The sequence below is a fragment of the Ammodytes marinus genome (genome assembly GCF_949987685.1).
Source record: "Ammodytes marinus genome assembly, chromosome: 11".
Taxonomy (NCBI): domain Eukaryota; kingdom Metazoa; phylum Chordata; class Actinopteri; order Uranoscopiformes; family Ammodytidae; genus Ammodytes; species Ammodytes marinus.
Window position 1 is genome coordinate 23,027,715 of NC_137215.1, and position 23,579 is coordinate 23,051,293.

General features: G+C 38.3%; 1 protein-coding gene across 1 annotated transcript; it reads left to right on the forward strand.

Moving 5' to 3' along the window:
• The first annotated feature begins 10,760 nt into the window (after positions 1 to 10,760).
• pik3ap1 (phosphoinositide-3-kinase adaptor protein 1) lies at positions 10,761 to 23,232 on the forward strand. Its single transcript, XM_080036992.1, has 17 exons — positions 10,761 to 10,942; positions 11,768 to 12,193; positions 13,369 to 13,613; positions 14,099 to 14,243; positions 14,353 to 14,495; positions 14,577 to 14,709; positions 14,971 to 15,167; positions 15,286 to 15,463; positions 15,561 to 15,623; positions 15,716 to 15,976; positions 16,081 to 16,137; positions 17,620 to 17,804; positions 17,908 to 17,980; positions 18,221 to 18,418; positions 21,160 to 21,230; positions 22,024 to 22,124; positions 22,836 to 23,232. The coding sequence occupies exons 1-17, from the start codon at positions 10,912 to 10,914 to the stop codon at positions 22,951 to 22,953; spliced, it is 2,625 nt and encodes an 874-aa protein (XP_079893118.1). The 5' UTR covers positions 10,761 to 10,911; the 3' UTR covers positions 22,954 to 23,232.
• The last annotated feature ends 347 nt before the right edge of the window (positions 23,233 to 23,579 follow it).

A 23,579-nucleotide genomic window follows, 5' to 3' on the forward strand; every position in this document is an offset into this window, starting at 1 on the left:
ATGATGGACCAACACAATGCGGATTAATACTGTAGAGCACTGAGGTGTCGTCTCATTGTTAGGCAGGGTGACATCTTATCTTAACTAGAGTACAGATCCCATAGATCCCACTGTGGATTGGTATCACAGGTAAATAGATCTAACCTGGTGTGAAGGTATCCGTTCACTGAGTCTGGTGCTCATTCATGAAGCCGGTGGTGTTTATTGATTTACCTTGTAATCCTCTCAGTGTCAATGTCGTCAATGATAGAGGAGAAAATGGGAACGGCGTGTCAGATGGAGGACAATTTCTGACGGCAAAAGGAGACAACAGATTAGCTTTAATGGGATACTGGTATTCATGTTTTCCTGTGGGGTTTGGATATCGGCTCTCCGACTACAAGTGGACCAAAATGAATTTGCTGGAAAACTGTTTTTAAAACGTTAAAAGACCAGCTAGCATGATGGAGAAGCTAGTCCCTAGTGATTTTGTGTTTAATATAGCCCCTATCTTCCATTTTCTGTAAGAAAAGCTAAGAAACAATACAGTGAGAGTTGAAAAAATATGAATTATAGCTTTACTGTTTTAAAGAAATGTTAGTATATATATGTTAGAAACTGGCTAACTCATACATTTTATGTTTATCAGAATTCACCATAAAATAAAACACAAGCTGACTAGTTTTAAAAAACAATTAATATTTGTTATGAGTTTAAACTGTGGCTAGCAAAGACAATGCCATGATATTCTCCCATTTGTCATACTGTATAACCGTTTGGGGTCAAGCCAACCAAACAACAATGACACCAATACAATCATTATACAAACAGGCACTTAAAATAATGGATCAGAAACCTACAAGATGGCACCATTGCCAAATTTTAAAGAAACACAATTTGCTGAGTTTTGACAGCTTTTTAAACTTTTCATTTTTAAAGATAATGTTCAAGTGTGTGAACAACCTTGCTCCAGAAATACTCTGCCAAATGATAAATAAACTGGACAGCAGAATTAGAACTAGGGGTGCAACCAGCGGAAATTGTAGAACAGCCAGACGCAAAACCACATTCGGACAATCATCCTTTGTAGCAATAGGCACTAAACTATGGAATACACTACCAACAGAAATCAAAACATTGACAGAGCTCAAGGTTTTTAACTCACAAGTAAAACAATGGTTGAAACTGAATAAACCCTGTGAACATTGACACACACTCACATACACACATTAATCATTGTCCTTGTTTTTATTGTTTTTATTTATTTATTTTTATTTATTTTTTGTTTGTTTTATGTCTATTATGTATGATCCCTGTATTTGTATTCATGTGAATTTTTTTAGGAGATGCCTAATCAGGGACAGGGGTTGCAAATTAGTTTCGACTAACACCTGTATGCGTGGCATCTGTTTTATGTTTTTATAATATGAAACAATGTTTTAATGCATTTGTCCTTAATAAAGAAATAAAAAAATAAAAAAATTAGTTTACATGCTACTACTTTCAGTTTGAAGCCGCTTCGCTTTGCTTAATAGTAAAGCCATTTGAAACGCCTGATACTCCATATATAAGCTTGTGTTTTACTTTTAGCAAGTTTTCAGGGTACAGGAAGGGAAATTCATGGATTGACTTGACCATGTTTCTGTCTAGTTTTCACATCTGCATTGTCTTTTTGTGTAACTGTGTAGTATAGTACATGCAGAAGCCTTTGTCATACACATATTACACATATTCACAGCTTATATTGTATCGAAGTGTCACAGGAACGATTAACAAAAACCTGCAACAAGCATTGTGATTATGCTCTATTTAGGGCTACCACTGCTAAGATTGTAACACAAAATAACTTCTTGTAGTTGGCTGTGCAGATTTGTCTTGTTATAAAGACAATTATTTCCTTCTCCTTTCCAACCCACATTATTACAATGCTTTGATATTAAACACAGACACAGGGACCTATTCTGTGACTTGCTTGGCAGCTATTTGCATTAATGTATTATTAATATTAATGGTCCATGCATTTTAATACAAATACAGTCTGCATCCATATGCTATGACGTTAAATATAAAACTACTTCTATAAAGCAAATTACAGAATAATGCTGAATATATTTAACAGAATGTTTCAAAAACAATGTTTGGTATTTAAGTTTCCATTATAATTAAATAGCAGGGGTCTTTAACTTTAAGCCAGCATCCTCATTACCTTTAACTCAGCTCGAAGGAACATTAAATGAGCCTTTTAACAAACAACACTGATTTCACTGATCAGCTGGTAAATTCCAGTAAGCCACTTCCTCTAGCACTGTTGATCCTCTCATGACATGGAACATAGTATGTTGTCTTTGTGTGCTAGTCTCTTAATAGAGATAGACCTGGTCACCGATACATGCCATGTACTGTGGGCAAAGGCTCTTGATAAAAAAACATTAACAAGATAAACTTACAGTGAGATAAACCCTATTCGTTTTATATTATAAGATGTACTGTTCATATCGTGATTTTGAAATGATTGATATAGTTACTGGTGGTAAACAAAATTCAGTCAGGCTCTCCTGCTCGAGATTGATTTTTTTATTAAGACTATCTGATAATTACTCAAAGTGTGACAAAGCAGTACAGCTCATGCAAGTCAGTAAAGCACATAGCAGTACCTTTTTCAATAATGTTTACATTTAAACATCACTGACAAGTTAGATTGCAACCTGGTTTTCAGCTGCAGGCTTTCTGTATTTTAAATCAAACAATGTTGTCACTCTTTTCATCTAGTTTAATGACACTATTAATTGGATTTGTAATGATGTTTTAAGCAAACTTATTTCAGCAGACATCTTTCTGGCAATGGCCTTCATGATAACGATAAATTGTGCATGTCTGGCATGCAGCCGCTGTGGATTAGTTGCCAAGGTATTTCATAGTATTTGTAGTGAAGCTCTGACCTCTTGTGCCTTGTTGCGGAAGTGCAAAATCCTCATGCTACCCTGGCAGTGGTGGTTATAACAAGCTCTGTAATGCAATATCTTTGTAAGTATGCAATTTAATTTTAAAAAGTAGTAGCTTCTTGGAGTTCCCTTTCACAGTTCCTCCTTATGTTGTACTTTATGAACCCCTCGGGTGACTTCCAGAAAAACCATCATAATAGTCCCCAAAGGAATGGTTTGGGTGATATTTTGAAAAGCCCAAAGAAATATTCCACAGGGTTCCACTTATGGGCTGTTCACACTGGACCTGTGAAAGTGCTGGTCAAGCCATGCTACGCTAGTAACTTCTAATAGAACACATTTTTAGTCAGTGTGATCCTCAAAACTGCATTAAATGAATGTCTAGTGGTGCCCTATGGCTCTATTGTTTCTCATGGTACATGACCTTTGCTGTCTGAAATTCTCGTCTCTGTCTCGCCATTCCTGTCACCCACCACTGCACACAGTGAAAGCAGAAAAGCCACTAAATATTTCTTATTGCTTTAACAGTACTGCTCAATTGTAATGAAGTATAAGTGACCTTTTGCAAAGTTCCACCTTACCATGTTACTGTTACTAGCTTGGACAAATAGACCAACCTGGCCCTGTGCCAGCCAGAAAAAACAATGGGAGTCTCACTGATGGTCTCTCAGTGTCCACAGACCATTTAATATCACAAAAAAGGGACCATTGCATGCTATAGAGTGAAAAGTCCAAGACTTTGAATGTCCCTACTGAAACTCTTAAGTACTATAGTATAGTGGTGTTACTCTCAGACAAATAGAAAATTCTGGGTGGTGTTCTAAATGTTTTGTATGTTTGTTAAAAAAGAAAAACTTCAATAAAAATCGTTTATGGAAAAAAAATATATATAAAATTCTCACCTAACTTCAGATTATTATTTTTTTTTTGAGGTTCCAGGATCAGAATGAGCTAATGTGGAAAATTATGAGGAAATGTTGAGAGCTGGTATCACATTGATCATCAACAACTGAGCACACATAGACTGGCTGTACAGCCTATATTTTGCAATGGAACAGCTACATTAGTCTTGCCCTTTATATAAGCTCTTTTAAATGTGTAGTTTAGTATTTGCAAATGTTTGCCATAAATAAAAAGAAGACAGACAGTACAGAAAGAAAAAGAGGGCGAAACAATATGTGATCCTTGCAGTTGTTTTGTAATAGTAACAATACAGTCCTCGCAAACATCAAGGAAAACATTTTAAATTTAATTATGTTTTATAAAGACAGATTTACAGCTGTTAGTCTCATGTATCAATGTCAGAGTTACACTACTTGCACAAGCAGGAATTAATGCAGTTAGTTTACCACCATTTTTAGATAAAACCTTTACGCTTAAGCTGTTTTACAGAAAGGGTTTGTTTAGCGCCTTTTAAATCCTTAAAGTAACATTATAATAAAATCTACCTGTGAAAATACTTAAAACCTGCAAGTTTATTTCTGGAATTCAAGGAGAACATTGCAAAAATATGTTAAAAATGTGTTGTGTACCATATGACACATTTATATGTTGGAGGAATTTTTCTTGAACCATTTATTTTTAGAGTGTAAGATTTTTCCTAATTCTGTTGCATTGACCTGTGATCAGTAAATCCTAAGCTTGTAAAGCACGTATTTAAGCCAGTACAGGGACACTCAAGAGATTCATGGAATCCTGCATTTTCCATTTTACTATTGTTGATTCATCTAACAAATCCATCTCTGTCAGCCCTGATGCATCTTAATGAAGCAGACATCACATTTACTCGACAATGAGGGTAGCTGGCAAACTTTCTCTGGAAAATGAAACTATTATCTTCAACTAGACACGCACAGGGCTCAATATAAATAAATAAAGTCACACTTATCTAGTGGCCAGTGTGATTATTGTAGCCAAAGCTGACATCCAAATTGACTGTCTTATCATGTCGAAGTGATTTCAGCTGAGTGGAAACTGTAGATGAAAGCAAAATGATCTTTAAATAGTAGTTAAAGATGGTTGCGCGATAAGTTGTTCCACAACAGTTTTGATCAATGAAGCATGCACTCAATATATTGCCTATTTAGATGTGTGCGATAAACCGGGTTTCTAAATGATTCACAAATTATATTTCCTGCAGTACAAGGTAATGACTTGATGGCCCTGTTGAATTCTTAATGTTGGGGCCTATTGTAAATGCTTCAGGGAAATTATTCTAAGCTTAAGAAGGCACATTTTGATCAGACTTAACTTATATATTTGATTTAGCTTTGATGCTTGATAAAATATTGTAATTCATACTTCATAACAATACGAAATATACTGTATATCCTAGTTGTACCATCAAACTGGCAGAGATGCCTTATTTTGAAATATAGATGTAACTCATTTGGATGTTGACCACGGGTAGAGTAAATGAAAATGGGCCTTTAGGCAATATTTCAGGAAAATGTTTTGACTACCTAATTTCTAATAGCCTATGAACTGAAGTTACCGTGCTCTCATACGACAAAGCCTGTCAGGTGGGAGCTCCGGCTGTAGAAAATGTCAAAGCTATTTTCCTCCTTACTAGTCAATGCAATGCTTGTTTAATAGTAATTGGAATCTTATCCTGCTGTTTGCTCATCATTTCCTGTGCCTAGTTATTCCACACCTAAACTCCATTTAAGTTTTTAATAACATTTTAGAATAGTTCCCATTCAGGTAAACAGAATCTGATTACCTTGATGGATTGAAAATGTATGTCTGACGGTAGTTTATTTGACTTATTTATTCAAGGGGGCCTCAAATGGAGGCACTTTAACTGAGGCAAACAAATGGTTGCCATTCCCTCTTGCAAGAGCACAGTGGTTTCACAGAAACTGTGCCATTTGATATTTTGTTAGCCTCTGCACTTCTCTATTCCACTGTGGGGAGACACTGAGGATGGAAATAATGTCAGCCAGGCTTGACTTGTTTGTTCAGCCAGATTATTTTGTCAGCATATTATTGTTGCAAAATATGATGACGGTTTCCACTATCAACCTGTTCAAGAGAAAGAAAAATACCAAGCTGTGGGGTAGTTTGTGTTACTTTAGATATTTCTTCAAACTAAATACATGCACACTCAGTGCCAGAAGCCAATGAGCAGGAGTCTAAAACTATTCCATGATAGTTTTAGATTTCCCTCTCTCCATAAGCCTCTCATTGTGTTAGAGGGCCTGCTTTGTACAAGTGCTTGCCAGCTGCTTACCAAATGAGGTTATAGTGTTTCCCTATCAACTGTAAATTTCAATAATTTGTTGGAGGGGCCTCTCACTGTCAGTTTTTATCATATTATCAATGACGACTCAATTTTCCTCTGCCACTCCATCTCAAGCACTGACCCCCGGCCCTATTACAGTCCTGTAATGAAGTGCAATGGAGTGGTAATTGGTCCACATTATACCAGATCAGGTAACATTAGACTTATTTTCTTATCACAATGAGCCCTGCTGGTGACTCTCAATGAGAAACCAAACACAGTCCCTTTCTTATGCAGGCTATCATCCAAATAACATTTCAACCAGGGACCCTTTTCCCCATTTCAGTTTTCCATTTCAAGATTGCACTCCCATGTCCTCGTACTGTGCTTTGTTCCTAGTTTCCTCCACTTTAAAAAGTCTCCCAAACAGCCTCAGAGGCAGTGTAGATATGAGGTAGAGCTTTCCCGGGATGGGGGAAGTACAGTAAATGAGACGGTAACATGATCATTATACCGGCAATATTAGACGTACTGTACCAGTTCTCTGCTCCCCCTCTGTTACAGCCTTGGAGTGCTTGGTGCTCAGTAACTTCAGTTTTGATATTTTTCATGTTTTTAATTCTTTGCAGGATTACACGCTTCTCTATTTAACATAGCTCGTGTTTCAAAGTGCAAAAAATGCGCTTTTCTGTTCCTCAAAAAATGACCAAGTTTATACCCAGAAGGTGCATTAGGTGGATGTTCTTGAAATCAAATGCAGTTCAGAAATTAAGCACAAATCTATTTATTCATACCCATTGCAGTAATTATGTGTCTGTCAGCTACAACGGAGATTTAATGTATCTGCCTACGTATGAGTTTACAAAAAAAATATATATTATAAAAAATTATACAAAAAAATTCAATTCCAGTAATGAAAAAGGCAAACCTAATCAACCAACCAAATATTGAGAGGTATAACATCTAGGTTCAGGTACAGATAAAAAATAATAAGGTCAGGAGTCACTTGTAAAATGTTAAAACTCCTATATGTAACATCGACTAATCCAGTGCTAGAATAGCCGATTATCACAAAGCTGTTAGTCCTTACGTGAACTTTTGTGCTCCGATAGGCAGGATGTCAGGCCTCTGTTGTTAACTGACGCACGCTCTCTTGCGGAGTCGCTCTGTGTGCTGAAAACACACTGCAGAATAAAAGGACAGGATATTGGATAACAAGGTTAAAATATAGGAGCAAAAATATTCTCTTATTAAACTCAGGCTGTAGGGATTTGATTTGAGCCACCTAATAGATAGTGGTTTTCAGGGGGGCAGGGCCCAAACAAAAGGTAACTGGCCGGTCATGCTTATGGTAGCTAATGGCAGAGTTTGAAGAAATTAGGGGATTCTTTTTCTACAGGAAATTGTACTTAAAGACGGGTCATGGATCACCCTGCTCTTCACAGGCAGCCTCAGAAGTCAGGGAGTGAACTTTTGCTGTGGCCATTAAAAGGTCTACGTCTTGGAAGGAGGTCAGAGCAGGAACAAAACTAATTGTGTTATTGGAGAAAGGCAAAGCTGAGCAAATTGATTTCATGGCTGAAATTCAAGGTTAGACAAGTGAATAAACTCTTGTCTTGGATTTTTTTAAATAACAATTAAAGAAACAGAAGATTGAGGACAGGGCAAACACACAAACACAGACACACACCAAAGAGGCCAAAGCAAACCCAAAACGACGAAAAAGATTTAAACTGCTAGGCACCAAGAACAGCTTCTTGGCTTTGATTGGACAAGTGTCTGGAGGTTTTTTGAAGTAATTCTACCAGAGCTGTGAGGGTTTGGTGTTTTGTTGATGGCAGTGGAAAACGCTGTTTCAAGTGCTGCCACAGAATCCCCTGTGAGCGCGTTGTTGGGCTGCGATCAGGTTCATCAATTACAATGATCGTGATCACTGATGATTGCTTTGTGTTTATTGGCCTTTACCTCGCCTTCCATATGGTTCAGTGGGTCTAAGCCATGCCAGGAAAATCTACTTCAAGTATAGCCTTCAACACTTTTCATGTGCAGCTTAAGTACGTGTGGAGAGGGGTTTAAGCTCTACAATCTCTCTGTAGTCTGTTGATGCAACCCAAACCAACTTCTCACATTTTACACTTCAGTCATTTCACTTCAATTGATTTTGATTTCTTCAATTTTTTTTTGTTCGTTGCTAGATTAGTATTTGACTTATTAAGTGATCAGTGAATGGACACTTCATTGTTATTTTACATTTTAATGGACAGGTGTAAAGTCGCTTTACAGTTATTGTCCATGATTTATTTGCAATGTGGGAACGTTAACAGAAAGTAGCAAACATGCCATGGACACACTTTCTTTGTTGTTCTATTTGTAATTGTTTTATATCAGTACATATTATGCAATGTACTGTATAGTAAATAGAGAACAATTTTCACAGCCATAGACTAATTCCCATCTGAAAGCAAAAAATTATACATCAACAATAGCTTCTGTAAACCAGTTCTCCATAAATAATTCAAGTTTTTGGCTTTTCCATTAACAATGTTAGTCCATATCTCCTAGGTACCTGGATCCTTCACATGTATGCCTAGTGACCAGTGATTGAGACACTCTTTGGCGAAGGTAAGTGATTGTCTGCTGCTCTCTAGTGGTTCTATCAATGTGGTGCCATGCAGGGCCGCCCATAAGGGGTAGAAAGTGGGAAAGCTTTCTAGGGCCCAGCCACCAGGAGGGGGGTCCAAAGAAAAAATTCATTTTTTTTTGCAGATGACCTAATTTAGCCAACCTCGATTATGAACGCAATATTCGCAAGAGAACTTTCTATAATAAAAGAAAACATTTTATTCATTGTTACTTGGGTAAAATATATCACATTTTATATTGAAAAACAAAAAATATCATGGGTCGTTTTTTCCCCCTCAAAACCGTTGCATGCAGCAGGTCAACCAAACAAGCGTTAGCTTGATGATGAGCAAGCTAACCTAGCAAGCTCAGTGATGCCAGGACCTGGACATAAATCAGGGTACCAGAAAAGAAAGAGAAAAAAAGAGGGAACTTTCAAGGGCTTTAGACTCCCGGAAAATTCCTTAATATCAGTATTTCTGCCAGCAGAGATACTGTGATATTTCATCAAGTTTTGAGGTGTCTTTGTGAGGGTGTTCTGCAAATTATTCTGTATATTTTATCTATTATTTTCTAAGAAAATTAGAAAATTACATATTTAGCCTTTAAACGAAGGTGGCAGATGGTTGTTATACTGATGAGGAAAGCTTCTGGTAGCAGTGCTATCATGGTAAACCCCCCCTACAGCATTGGTGTGTCTAAAAGCTTACATTACAGTAAATGTGCCAAAAAGCAGGTGCAGAGATCTTGCAAGGGCAAAAAAGCTCCGCTTGCGCGCTGCGCACACGAGCATCGTCGGTATCTCTGCCCATCTACTATTTCTATTAGCCCACCCTAATCTAACTGGCTAGAACCGGCCCTGTGTACAGGTATGTGTTTATGTAGGAATAAGCGCATCATGCAGTGATACAAGCTCAGTATGAGTAAAGGGGGCCCAACGACTGAACCTTTTCAGGGGCCCAGTCATTTGTCTGGGCAGGCCTGGTGCCATGTGTTGCAATGGGTTGTTTAACGTTAGAGGAGAAATTATTGTGGAATCTGGGAAGTCACATGCCGAGTAATGACACCATACAGATGAATAATGCAGTTCACTGATTCACTGGTTTGCTTGTTTCACTTCCGAAATACTTATTGTGTGCTTGTGTGTGTACAGGCACTGTATGTGTGTGAGATCATATTCAGTTAGAATTTGAGCACACAAATAAATGCAGTAGAAAAACACTTTCAGAAAGTCACTTCTAGTGCTGAGTGTAGCTGTTTTAAAGGCAATATTATTACACTTGTTGTGTAAGAGTTTCACATTGACAGTTGTCTCATATACAGGTGTATCAAACTTTACAATGACCCACACAACTGTGTATTACCCTGCTTAAAGTCACTTTTATTGGCATAGAAGTATAGATATCTAAGTTTAGCACTCACTTTTATATGAACACCTATGTGGTAGAAGAATCTCAGGTGTATATCGTATGATGATGTTGCACTGTTTTGAGATAAGAATATTTATTTATATATTTATTATTATATTGGCGATATAGTCTGTTTCACTCTCGACAGTTTCACTCTGCCACTGAAACTGTACACACAAAATGCGCCTTACTGAGGAAGTGAAAAAACGGAAGAAGAAATGTGACATAAAAAACAGGTGTGTGTGTGTGTGTGTGTGTGTGTGTGTGTGTGTGTGTGTGTGTGTGTGTGTGAGAGAGAGAAAGAGACAGACAGATAGAGCAAATGCATAGCAAAAGACTAGAGGCTTTGTGTTAATCTGCTTTCTGTGACAATGTCTGTGTCTGCATACCTCAAACAGAACATGTAACTACCTCTTATTTTTATTTATTTAATGATTGCACTGAATAATCAACAGCTACGTATCACCAATGAAAAACAGCCAAGGGAAAGCGTCATTGCAGACTTGTTGTGGTTTTTATCACTTCTTCAACTGTTTCAGGAAGTGAGGCAGAGTAACCAAAATCAGGAAACTAAGGGTTGCTATTAATACAACTGAGAAAAGGGCTATAGCTGGTGAAAGCTAATGTAGGCTCAGTTCAAGAAGAAAGCAGCTACAGTTAACTTGAGAAACCAAAAGGACACATTTGGGATGCTCCTTGTTGGCTACATTTTGCGCATGTTTGAGTCTTCACAACCATGGAAGAACCCATCTCAAGCACTGACTCAGGTAATATAACATAAATTCCATAATTGTCTTTTCCGCCAGTTCCTCCAGCTATATTAACATAAAAGCAGCCCCTTATGGTTGACTATTAACTTCTCAATATGGATTACTCTTTTAGAATGTTGTATGTTTTCCCCTTGAACTAGGTTTAGTTTGGTTAATTTAATCCACCTTTATATAACTGAACTTTCATTGAAAAAAATGTATTCTGAGCTTATATAAAAAAAGCAGAAGCAAGCATCATGGCCTTCCTGTACAGTGAAGTCATCAGTCGGTTATTTCTTTATATCCCATATGTCTAAATCCCTATCAGTCATGTTAGCGGTCCATTAATGAACAGATGGCAAGTCTCTCTGCCCTGTCGTCAGTGGGAACTGTAATGAAGGTGAAATAGTCATGTTGAGTTTCTCTTACAGTTAGCGTGTACAGAGGAGAACTTGACCTGATTAAACACTGTAATGAGTCAAACAAAATTACTCTGACCAGTGTTGACACAGCAATGTTTGCACAACTCCTTGTTGGCTCTGTTCTGAAATATCAAACAAATTGGACATTCATTCTCTAACCGCAGTCACCTTGACATTTCACAACCAGACAGCTGGTATGTTGTGGAGCAAACACTACCTGCTGCCAGATCGACATCAGCACATAGTGTGACCAGTGTCGTATCATTAGTGAATGTTTTAGCTATTTGCAGAATTGTGAATCATTTCACTTAGATAGCCTGCATCAATGCTGTATAAGAGGAACTTTAATAAAGCAATGTTGAGACAGTTTGAATGCATGTATTGTACCTACTAATCACACTATAATATATTTGTTTTTCAGCTGACTCTGAATCCCTCTTAGCCTATGAGCTGTTAATTCTACACACGGCCGAAGCACAGGAATGGGCCACATATTTGCAGACAATCTTGAATAGCTCACGAAAATTCCGCAAAAGGTCTATTCTGCTGTATGCAGTTGACCAAGCTGATGAGCTCCACGGATATAACTTTGACTATTTCCAAGGCTGCAAGTGCATTGTGCTGCTCCTCACAGGAGTATTGCTGGACATGCTCTGTGACCCTGAGTTGCAGGGAGAACTTCAGAGACTCCTTTATCCCCCACACAGAGTGGTGGCGCTTCTGTGTGGCATGTCTGAGGATGACATACTGACAGAGATCTTCCAAGACTGGCCGAGCTGGAGGAAACTATCAGCTGAGGACGAGCCTGCTGTCTATGTTTCCACCATTTTAGAATCTATCAATGACAGTATGTAAAACTTATCACACATCATTTTTGCTTTTTTGTGCCTATACAGACCTCAAACAGTTAAGGAGTATTATTAGGGGGCCAAGCCCGAGAAGGGCCTGGGACCGCGTTTTGCGTATGGATAGATTTTTCGCTACATCGCAAAAGCTGTGTCAGTCACCAAAACACACTCCTCCTACAGTTTTCGCCCGATTTGGACGAAACCAAAAGCATTATGCTCTACCGACTCCCACAAGCAAAAGTTGTATACAGAATTTTTCTACGACCGTCGGAAGACCAAACGGTAGCACTTCAAAGATTCGCGCAATATACCTACCTTGTACCAAACTGCTCCTAAATCCAAAACGATTCATCCTATTAACACCAAACTTCACACGTGTTTGTCCTACAGTTCTCAGGTTGGTTCTACATTTTTGTTAAATTGCTCTAAAAGGGGGCGCCAAAAACACAAAAAGTATACATCTCCTTATCCACTTGAGCATCTTTCTCTGCGATTTTTTTGCCTTTTGGTCTATAACTCCCAGACCAAACATCCCACGTTCAAAAACTTTCCATCCCCGGGGCTTGGCCCCCGTTCACAACTGCTTGCAGTTCTAGTTAATGTTGTATTTCTTAGTTATTTAAGATCAAGATAAGATGCTTAATCAACATAATCTAATCAAGGAAAGGATCAATTTTCCCAAATTATTTAAAAAAAGACATATCATCTCACTTACCTGTAATGATATTGTGATAAGCACAAAGTTGTTTTGAGTTATCAAACTCTGTTCCACTGCAAAGGAAGTGAATTACATTTTATTTATTATAATGTATAGTGTGGTCAAGATTTAACAAAAATTACCTCATGAGCAGACTAGTTAATGAGTTGGAGCCACAGAAGGAACAGTCTCTGTAAAACCTGTTCATTTGTGGTTTATCAGATGTTTAAGATACACATATGAAATTACAGCTCCATTTTGTTATTGTGATGGCTACAGTTTCAGAGGTGAAAACCTCAAACTTTAGCATGTAAAACTGAAGCTATCAGCAGATGTAAGTGAGAAAATGTGTAAACAGAGCCTTTGGCCCTTGCAGAGTGATTGAAGGCTAAATAAAACTTCTTCTCAATATAGAATGTTTAGCTGATAGAATTACTTGATTTTCCATATACTTTTTATTTAATTTTTTTTTCGAAGGCAGACCAGTTGAGGCTGAACATGAGTGCAAAACTCCGGCTGCAGCAGAGTTGCACATCACATCACCTTTATCAACTGAAATTCCCACCTCTGCTGTACCAGAGGAAGTGGTGTCAGAAGTGCAAAAAGAAACTGACCAAAAGGATGAAGAACTAGAGGGCAAGGGGAATTCAACAAGCAAGGAAATGAGTATCCCCTCGAACCTCACCTGTGTCACTGTTCAACCCAACAGAGTTCTGTGCGGGGTAAGACTTAAGTCACTGCAGAATAAAACATCAAAGACAATTTTGACAAAATCTCTCTTTGTCAAAATCTGTGAATATCTTCTCACAATCCGCTATGTGTACTCACTGTGTGTGAGCTGAATGAAATCCAGTGTTAATTCACAGCCTAGGCACTGTAAACAAAGGGTATGTAAACAAACGGGCACACCGTAGCTAGAAATATGCCCTTAAACAGAGCCTAGGCTGCGTATTAACAATGGATTTTTCAGCACACACAGAGTACAGACATGTAGCATATTGACTACAACATTCTCCAGAATCGCTGACTCCCCCTTTAAGTTTATAAAAGTTTTGCTTTTAAATTCTGTTATGCTGTTGATATAAGAGTTTAAGTTGTATCAATAAAAGGTTTTACTCAATTTCTTTTATATATGAAATAGTTACAGCCTGAGTTGAAAAGAATACTAACAAACAGTATTAATTCTATTTACGCATAATTTTTTTAGGAATTGGGGAAACTTTTTATCATTTTCACGCATAAACTGGACGTTCAGTCGGTGATAGAGGTCGAATTTTCATCTGGAGAAGGAGCAGCAAAAAGAGTCCCAGGCACTGTGGAGAATGAATACACCATAAGCGTTTCTGCACCTGGCAAGTATCTCTAGAGAATCACGTGATCTCAAACTTCTTTTTCAGTGGTCATGGAAAGATCTTTGAAATATTTAAACTGACTTTTTTTCTTTCTTTCTTTCTTTTCTAGATATGCCTGCTGGAGTGGTATCGCTCACCTTGTACACTGACCAATCCTGTGTCAGCTTGAGTCCTGTTACATATTATACCAGTATGGGAGAAGCCAGTCGGTATCTTGATAATGCTACTGATCCTCTTAACTTCATCTGCCAGGTAAGACATCATGCCAAACAGTAAACAGTAGGCATTTCTTCTCATTGAACAGCTCTTACACCAGTAATTTTGTCCTATCAGGCCTTCAACTTGACGTCCAACACAACAGAATCACTGGACAACATGCTATGTGACTCATTAAAATCCAGGATGCCTGCAACAAGTCTTCAGCTGTTTGGAATCAGACAGATTGAAGAAGAGAACATGGCGGCATGTGAGAACTCATGCTATTCTCTCGTGCTATTAATTGCCAAAATGTATTTATTTGGGGTCATTCCCCAAATAATTTCCCAAAGTTGGGACCAGATCGGCTGTTGTTGACTATGTATTAGAATACCGTATCTGGTCTAGCGTATGTTCTTAACCTCTGCAATGCCTATTTGATCCATTATGATGAAACCCCCAAAGTAAATAGTAAAAGCATATTTTTTTAGGTCAACATACATTGACTGAGTGATCACTGTTTGTCGTTCAGATCAGCGTGACGAGGAGCTTCCCACGCTGCTGCACTTTGCTGCTAAGTACGGTTTGAAGAAGCTGACCACTATTCTCCTTCAGTGTCCTGGGGCTCTCCAGGCTTACAGCGTGAAGAACAGAAATGGAGACTACCCAAACCATCTGGCAGCAAAGAGTGGCTTTTCTGATCTCAGACAGTTCATTGATGAATTTGTCGTAAGTTTAGTGATGAAAGCTTTTTCTTAGGTTTCCATCAATGTGTCGTATTTTTTCTTCTGGCACTCAGTTTCTCCTAACCTTTTTTAATCTGTGTCTGCCTGTCTCTTAAAAATAGGAAACGGCAGACATGCTTAAGTCTCACTTTGAGGAGACAATCAACACAGAGGAGAGTGCAGACGTGTATGAGTCGATGTTAACTACTTCTCAAGACATCATGCTGAAATACTCAGGCTGCTCAGAGGACATATATGAGGCAATGCTGGGGATTGACCCTGAATGTGCAGAGGACCTATGTGAGATTTACATGATTTTATTTATTGGTCCTAACAATGGTGAAGATTACAAAACTGATTGTTTAGCTGTTGCTGATGCCTGTTTCTCTGTTTTCAGATGAGGTAATGGATGCAGTTGACATGAACCCTGAGGAGGCTATGCTTAGGAAGTTCCTTCAAGGTGAACATTTGAATCACTGAAATAATGACCTTAAATAGCAATGCGTATAATATAGTATGTGTTGGGTAATGCTCATATGTTGTGTCTTTCAGCAAAACCACATGCCAGTGTAAAAGAGGGAAACAAGGAGCATCTTAAAAGTGAGGAAGAGGAAAAAGATGATCATAATGACTTAGATCAAATTGAAGAAGAGGAGGACCCATACAGCCTAAACCAAGAGGATATCTATGATACTGTGGATGCAATTGACAGCTATAGCTCAGATATCCTGAACCGTCCACCAGCCCCCATCCCCAGACCAGAGTCAGGGCCAGAGTCAGGGCCTGAACAGCCAAAGGCCTACATTTCTAGAGGTATTCAGCAGCCTCTTATTCTTTCCACAGAATGTTACTTTTTACACATGAGATTTCATAAAATGTTCTGCATTCAAAAATGGCTAACTCAATATTTTTCATAGTATTTTCAGATAAAAGTTTGTCCCAGAGTGGAGCGATGGAAATGGAGAGTCCTGCAGGTAAAGCACAGTTTAAATGATGGAAAATAACATTGAGAACTTTTTACCTAATCGCCCACACCTGATTTTGCTACCTTTATTAATACTGTGGAGAACCAGGGTCTCTGTGACACCAAATAACCTGTGAGTGTGAGGAGACGGAGTGTTTCGCCTCCGTGAGAACGGTGACTGATTCACTGACTGCAATCAGGTGTGTGTGCACTGATTGGCTGATTGAGCCCAGGTGTGAAGAGGTTATATATGCCCTGAGACCCCAGTGCTCTGTGCTGCTCATTGTTTGCTCTATGCGATGGTGAGAGGTTCACTCTGAGTGCCCTCTGAGTTAGAAAAAAGAATTGTTCAAGTTTTTGTCTTTCGTTCAGCTGCTTGGCAGCAGTGGTTTGGTTCTGACTTTAGTTTGGTTATTAAAAGGTAGCCTTGTGCTTTTTGTTTTCTCCCCCCTCCCCTGTAGTCGCTTGTGTGATTTTGTGGTTATCCCTCCGGGGATAACTTTAAGACACCCCTGGGTCCGCACCTGTGCCCCAAACCCCCCTCCCCCTACGCCAAGTCATTACAGTGAGCACTGTTGCTGTTTAAGGCTATTTTTTGTTGGTGCATTTTTAGGCTCCTAGAGCAAAGCATGTAGTTCTCTGAAATAGAATGCATTGCTGAGAATAGATATCTTCTACTTGCCTTTATGAACGCACTACAATGGCTCAACTGCTCCTGAAAAACTTAATCAAACTACAGTAAATACATTAGTAATCCAGTCAAAAATATAACTAGATATAACTGTTATATATTCGGCAGAGTTTTTATAGATGAAATAAAGATTAAGGGATACAAAAAAAATTATATTAACATTTCTTTGATTTAATAATGTTAACCTCTTTTTAAATTGGAAATAAGTCATCACAGACCAAGAAAACCAACAGTTTACATAACTTTCCCCTGAGACCATTCTCCTGATTTGCATGTGAGCTCTACTTGTATTACCACCTCTTTTCTTAAGACCGTGAATACAAATAAAGTGAAGCTAATGTAAGAGGTGTGGGAGATAGGCAATTTAACAAAATGATGTCAGTGGAATTACTTTAGTAATTTGTGAAGCTGTGGTTCCAAGTTCTAACTGGTTTTACTTGCCTAGATACAATCTAAGGTAGCCTACTGTTGTAATTTTCTTATTACAGGTTAGTGAGCCTGCTAAAATGAATTTATTTTTATTTTTTTATTTATTATTTTAGCAAATATCATACTTTCCCATTTGAAGTTGCCAGTTTGTTAACTTGTCTTCAGATACACTAAAGACTCACCTCAACCCCTTAGAAGATTTCTGCCTCAACATTTGTTCAACTAATTCTTTCTTCTTTTTACCGATTTCATAAAAGGTTTTGTTATTTCCCCTCTGGATGAAATAATGGAAATTATTCAAAATGGAAAATGTCACAATGTTTGATATCTAATTTGTTTTATTGGATGACAACGTTCTCTTCACCCATCCAGTTCAGCCTGTGGCGGATCCCCCTTCTCCCACTTATGCCGGGATGAAAACACCTGGACAGAGACAGCTCATATCTCTGCAGGAGAGAGTGAAAGTCGGGAAAATGACTGTGGATGAAGCCGTTCAAGAGTTCAAGTCCTGGCAGTGCGCCCATGAGGAGAGGGCCAACTCCATACGCTATCAGCAGGTAGATCAACTTTTCAAACCTTATAGCCCTCATGGTCTGTCAGGTGCTGATTAGCGGTCATGGAATGGATCTAACACATGCGGTGCTTTGCTTGTTTCTTCAGGAAAATCTGAAGAGTTTACGAGGCAGCATCACCAGACGTCACAAAGAGAGAGAGAAGACAGGAAAGGACCTCGGTAGAATAATTTGACCATTTAGTAGTAGTAGAAAACTTTTTCTTTTTAGATATTTATTGTTCTGATTTACATTTTTAGGAAAGTACTAATGCCGTTTTAATATATATCTCTGTGACAGGCTGAAAATAAGTGCATCTTACATTAATTACATGATACATTTACGGGCAATACGCAGTGGAAAATCACATCCTGTTGATTTTTTTTAAATGCTAATATTTGATGTGGTCTCCTCACTCTTAGAATTTGAGATAAGTGCTCCCCTGCAGAGGAACTTATACTGGGGTTCCAATTTGCAAACTCAAGATTTGGGTACGAATGTGACGTTGGAGTGTTCTGTGTACGAGCCTGCACCCAGATTGTTTGCTCCCCCTCCCCCTCCAGCTGCTAATATCATCCAGAGAGGCAGCTGGAAGACGGGTAGTACCTCCAGCATATCCAGTAAGTCAAAATGTTTTTTATTAAGTTTTATTTTTTTACAACATGGTGGCTCAGTGGTCAACGCTGTAACTTAAAAAGAGGCACCAAAGTGTTGGTTCTTAGATTTCTTTATCCTAGTGTTGCTGTGGCTTCATTTCCACTTTCTAATTACATGTATGTAAGGGCAACGTAGACCCTAAAACCCATGTTGTCATTGTTTCTTTTTGATGAACCTGTCCATGCTGTCTTCGTCTGCTCGCTGTTTGACTTCCTGATTCCACATGACCCAGGCAAGCAGTTAGAGACACTTACTGTTCATGACAGGGCCCATTACATTATATGTCTCACTGGTTTGTGCTGAAAAAGGGGTCAAGTAGCAGGACCTTAAGAAAATATTTTCTATTGATAACTTTATTAGCTGAAGACACTCTAAAGATGCTGGAGAAAGATAAATTATTACTCAAATAGTGGCACTTTAAGGCACCACGTGAAACTTTCTCATGGAAAAGCTTTAATGTAAAGGAATAGAAATGTTTGTCAATTAATAAATTTCTTCGACGAATAACATATAACCTGTTATTCCTGTGTCTAATACGTCCATTTGGTTGCCAGAACCTTAGGCACTTGTTTACCTTTGCCTATAAGAAATGTTTTTAGTCATAATAATGGAGGCATTTCATTGCCTGTGAGAGATGGGAAAGTTTTGGATGCTGTCCTATACATATTTTGGAACTTTTTTCACAGTCCAATAACACTGAACAAACAATAACTTCCTTATTTTGTTTTATCACAGCATGATGCACAATGTTGGCTATCGCAAGCAAATAAATATTCATTGCAGGCTGAGTACATTGCCCTATCTGAATTTCTTAAAATCCATTATTCCCACCATCCTGATAGTAATTTCTCACAATACTGGGACTTATACTATATGTAGGGGAGAACGGGGTAAGTAGGCACACTTTTTACTCTAGTGAGAATTGCTTATCACCTAAACATCTTTCAATAGTCATTCCTACATTAAATTGAAGCTTAAGGTGTTGGCTTGAAATGTGTACCCCTCACTTTTTCTATCTTTTTGTAATAAAGAAGAAATTAATCATCAAAGACACATTGTGACAACCAACCCCATCAAGGGGTCGGTTGTCAAACACTATGGGGTTGTTTGTCACAATGTTATCTTAATGGGAATAATCTTAAAAAGAAGGCAAGAAAGTAGAACTACATTTGAAAGTTTAATTGCATTGTCAAGTTGACAAATAGGCCTACATAACTTACTGTAGCCTTGGCAGCTGGTCTAGTTTGGGATGCACTGGGTTGTTTTGATTTTGTTGCCCTTTTTTATTTTGCATGCTAGCTGCCTTTTCCTGCTCTATTCTTTCCTTCTCTGGGGTGTCAGTGAGGATACAGCTTGACAATTTATTTCGTTATTGGGTTCCTTTTCTGGCTGCAGCCTTGAAATAACATGTGACAACCAACCCCCCAAAAAATGTGACGACCAACCCCAACTTGAATTTCTTGCTAGCATCAAGGCCAACAACCATCTGACAACTAATTAGCTTGCTAACCACAATCTAAACTATAGTTTACCCTTCACACTTTGTATGGGTAACAAGTGTTTTGTTATAACCCCATTGTGTAAAAGCCTAGAAGAAAAATACTGAGGAGCTAAATATTTTCAATTTGACATGAAAAACACAAACAGTCATCTCACCTCAAATTTAGCAGTCTAACTCCAAGGAACACTATGTAGGTGACCTCTGATCCCAATTATGGATATTTACATACCAACATTTCACAGACGGCGCCTTCTGGTTCCGAGATATAACGATTGTGACAACCAACCCGTGTGACAAATTACCCCGTTCTCCCCTACTGTCAATGACCTTTACCTGAACAAGGCTGTAGGAAAACAAAAATGTCCTCAAAGATAAAATCCTGAAATTCCTGATAATCAGAAGCTACACCCACATACACAATATTGAAGAAAAAAAGCTTCAACATCTGGTCTTGACAGATTTCTTGACATACAAACAAGTCCGGCTTTAACTGTGCCATCTTTCTATGACATATTTCAATCTATTAACACTTCCTCTACGAATGCAAATTAGATCAAATGGCAGACAGGCAAGGTGAAACAAACCTCTGAGGAACTTGGCAGAGTTTCGCTCTTGTTCTGTTTATTCTAGAAAATGTCTCCGATTAAGTGAGCTGCACTTAAGTCTGAATTCTAGGTTATTTATATATTGTATGAAGAATCACTTTATTTTTTTATATATTTTTCACAAAAAGTTAAATATAATTCAAAGACAAATATCTTAAATGAGCATGCAAATATCAGAAGAGCACAACACACTGTGCTTTGCTTTCACTGCACTGATTATTCATGATTCTCATGACTCTCACATTCTCTCATTCTGTCTGTCGTCTGATCGCTCATACCTCTCCCTGCGGACATGTTGTGCAACTGTAACGTCTTTGTTGTGAGACTCCAAAAGATATTTGTATCCACATTTAGTGAAGTGTTTTTTTTTTTAAGATATTTTTTTGGCTTTTTTCATGCTTTATTGATAGTGTTAAGAGACAGAGGTGAAATGGGGCAAAGAGGGGAGTGACATGCAGAGAACGACTGCGGGCGGGAATCGAACCCGGGTCTGCTGCTGGGGGGGGGGGGGGCCCTACCAACTGAGCTAAGGGCACCCCCATTAGTGAAGTGGTTTAAGGTCACAGTTCACAATTGGCCTGTTTTGTTTTTAAATCAGGTACCGAGAGCAACAGGCTGAGCACTCACAGCACCTTCAGCTACAGCAGTGGCACAGAGCCAGACTTTGAGGTGAGACTTACATCTGAATATGGTAAACTGTCCACTTAGATGCTACTTGACGGATGCATTAGTGTCAATAAACCAAACTGACATTCACCTTCTCTTGTGGCATGACCGTGTCCTCTGCACTGTGTAACTTGCATGACATAACTACTGTACATGTGCAGCAAACAGGTAGACAAAGAGTCTAGCTTTCAGTTTCATTCTTTAGCGACTTGCTACTTACAAGTACTAAAATACTTACAAGTAGAGATCTTCTTTTAGATTGAAAGTCAGAGAGCAAAACCCAGGTCCCTCTGTTGCGAAATCTTTGAAGGGTCTTACACATTGCTCAATGGTTTCCAAGAAATAGCTCATCAGGGTGCGATCGGAACTGTGAGGTTTTTTTCTGTACATTTAAATTTTGACGCTCCATTTGGAAACCCCCTGATCATCACACTAGTTTTACTTTTTTCTGATGAGGGTAGAAAGGACTGCAACTAACAAATATTTTCTTTTTGATTAAACTGCCTATCATGTTTTTGATTGATCGATGAATCATTGGGTCCATTAATGTCAGCGAAAGTAAAAATTCCATCACAATTTCCAAAAACCCAAGGTGGTATCTTCAAAGTGCCAAAGGTCTTATTTTTACAGTTACACATGATCACGAAAAGTATTGATCTGCACAATTGAAAAGCTAAAACCTGTTGGACTAATTGTTTCAACTGTAAAGGTAGAGCATAATAGTTTGTTGGATTTGTCAGAATGTTTTATTTTCAAGTGTTTTTATGTGTCATCACAGTGTTCATTTTTTTTAAAGGACACAATGGAAAATCTCCCTCCTCCACCAAGACCTCCACGGTCTTCTGATGCTGCAGCTCGCATTTCTCCACCAAGGATTCCTCCACGGGTTCCAGAAAGGTTAGCAAACAGAGCAATACTTTAGTTTACTCATGTTACAATGCAGAAGTAAACAACATAGAGAAATATGATACAATGCACATACAATGATTCAATGTAGCTGTGAAATCGTGTTGCAATGTGACAGTAAAAATAATAATTGTAGACGTGTATACATCATGTCTGCGGAGAGGAACAGAGACAAATGAAAGAATCTACAGGCAGGGAGACAGTTAATGATCAAGAAGAAACGCTCACTCACCAGTTATTCATAGCTGTGCGTGAGACAGGAGGATGTCGGAAAGTGATGAAGGGGTTGATCTTCATGATGTGTAAAGCTATAAATATCTAGCCTGCACAGAGGCCAGTGAGTACCTAGTGCGAACATTTTAAAATGACAGCTCAGATCAAAGTGACTCTAAAAGTGGTTTGTTTGCTATCTAAAGTAGAAGTTCATTTCCAGCAACTTACAGAAACTCTCCCAGGGGTAATTAATAATGCTATTATTTGCTTACCAAGGATTTAATTAAGTTGACCCAAAACTTAAGTTTGAATTCCTAGAATACATAAATGGTATGGTATATGGCTTGAAACACTAGTCTCAAAATTTGGTTGTATAGAGTTTGTCAATATATATTCTGTTGCTGTCTTTTTTTCTAAATTAATAATCAAGAAATTTCTGGTCAAGGTTCCTCCACCCTTTACTGTATATTTACGACCTGCTTCTTGTAGGGTGCCGGAGAAGATGCTGCATGAGCGCTACATATCCTGCCCGACTCGAGCACTTCCTCAAAGACCCGCTCCGAGAAACACAGACCCAGCACCTCCCCTACCTCGCCGCACGCGATGATCCAGATAACGTCTGCTTCTGATTTGTTCATTCTACAAAATTATGTTTTTTTTATGTTGGAAAGTCAGTGTGTTCCACTGTAAACAACCATCAGGATTCACACAGAGAGACAATTTCTCATTTGTGTGTGTGTGTATGTTGTTCACTATAAAATAAATACATACGGTATATATTATATTCCTTTCTACGTATAAGTAATGCTAGTGCTTAATTGTGAGTTATTGTGACATTTCATTCCACTTTAATGATCTCAAATGTTGTAAGCATTATTCTTATTAGCCTTATTCGCCTATGATATTTGTATAAAATGTGGAGAATGTTTGCGTGGATAATAGAATAGCTTTAATAAAGTGTATTCATGAACTCATCAGGTATTCATTGAGTTTCATTGTACATCAGACTATGTGTGACATCTGTACTTCATAAAGAAATACAAAAAATCATGTTCCTTTTTTTACACTCTTTTTAATCGGCAACCAGAATTGGTTTATTTTGAGTGCAATATCAGGTTTGGTCACCTGGTGGAGCTCCATGGCCTGTGGACCCAATCAACATTTTACGGTAGGCTACATGTACAAGTAGTATACAGTATAAAACAAAAGGAAAAATTCCAACTTGATGCTTTC

What these genes read in the sequence shown, in the direction of transcription:
- pik3ap1 (XM_080036992.1), top strand. Translation starts at nt 10,912, where the DNA reads ATGGAAGAACCCATCTCAAGCACTGACTCAG. An exon ending in GCTTAGGAAGTTCCTTCAAG is followed by an intron (nt 15,624 to 15,715) that starts GTGAACATTTGA and finishes TGTGTCTTTCAG; the next exon opens with CAAAACCACATGCCAGTGTA. An exon ending in CCTCCACGGGTTCCAGAAAG is followed by an intron (nt 22,125 to 22,835) that starts GTTAGCAAACAG and finishes TGCTTCTTGTAG; the next exon opens with GGTGCCGGAGAAGATGCTGC.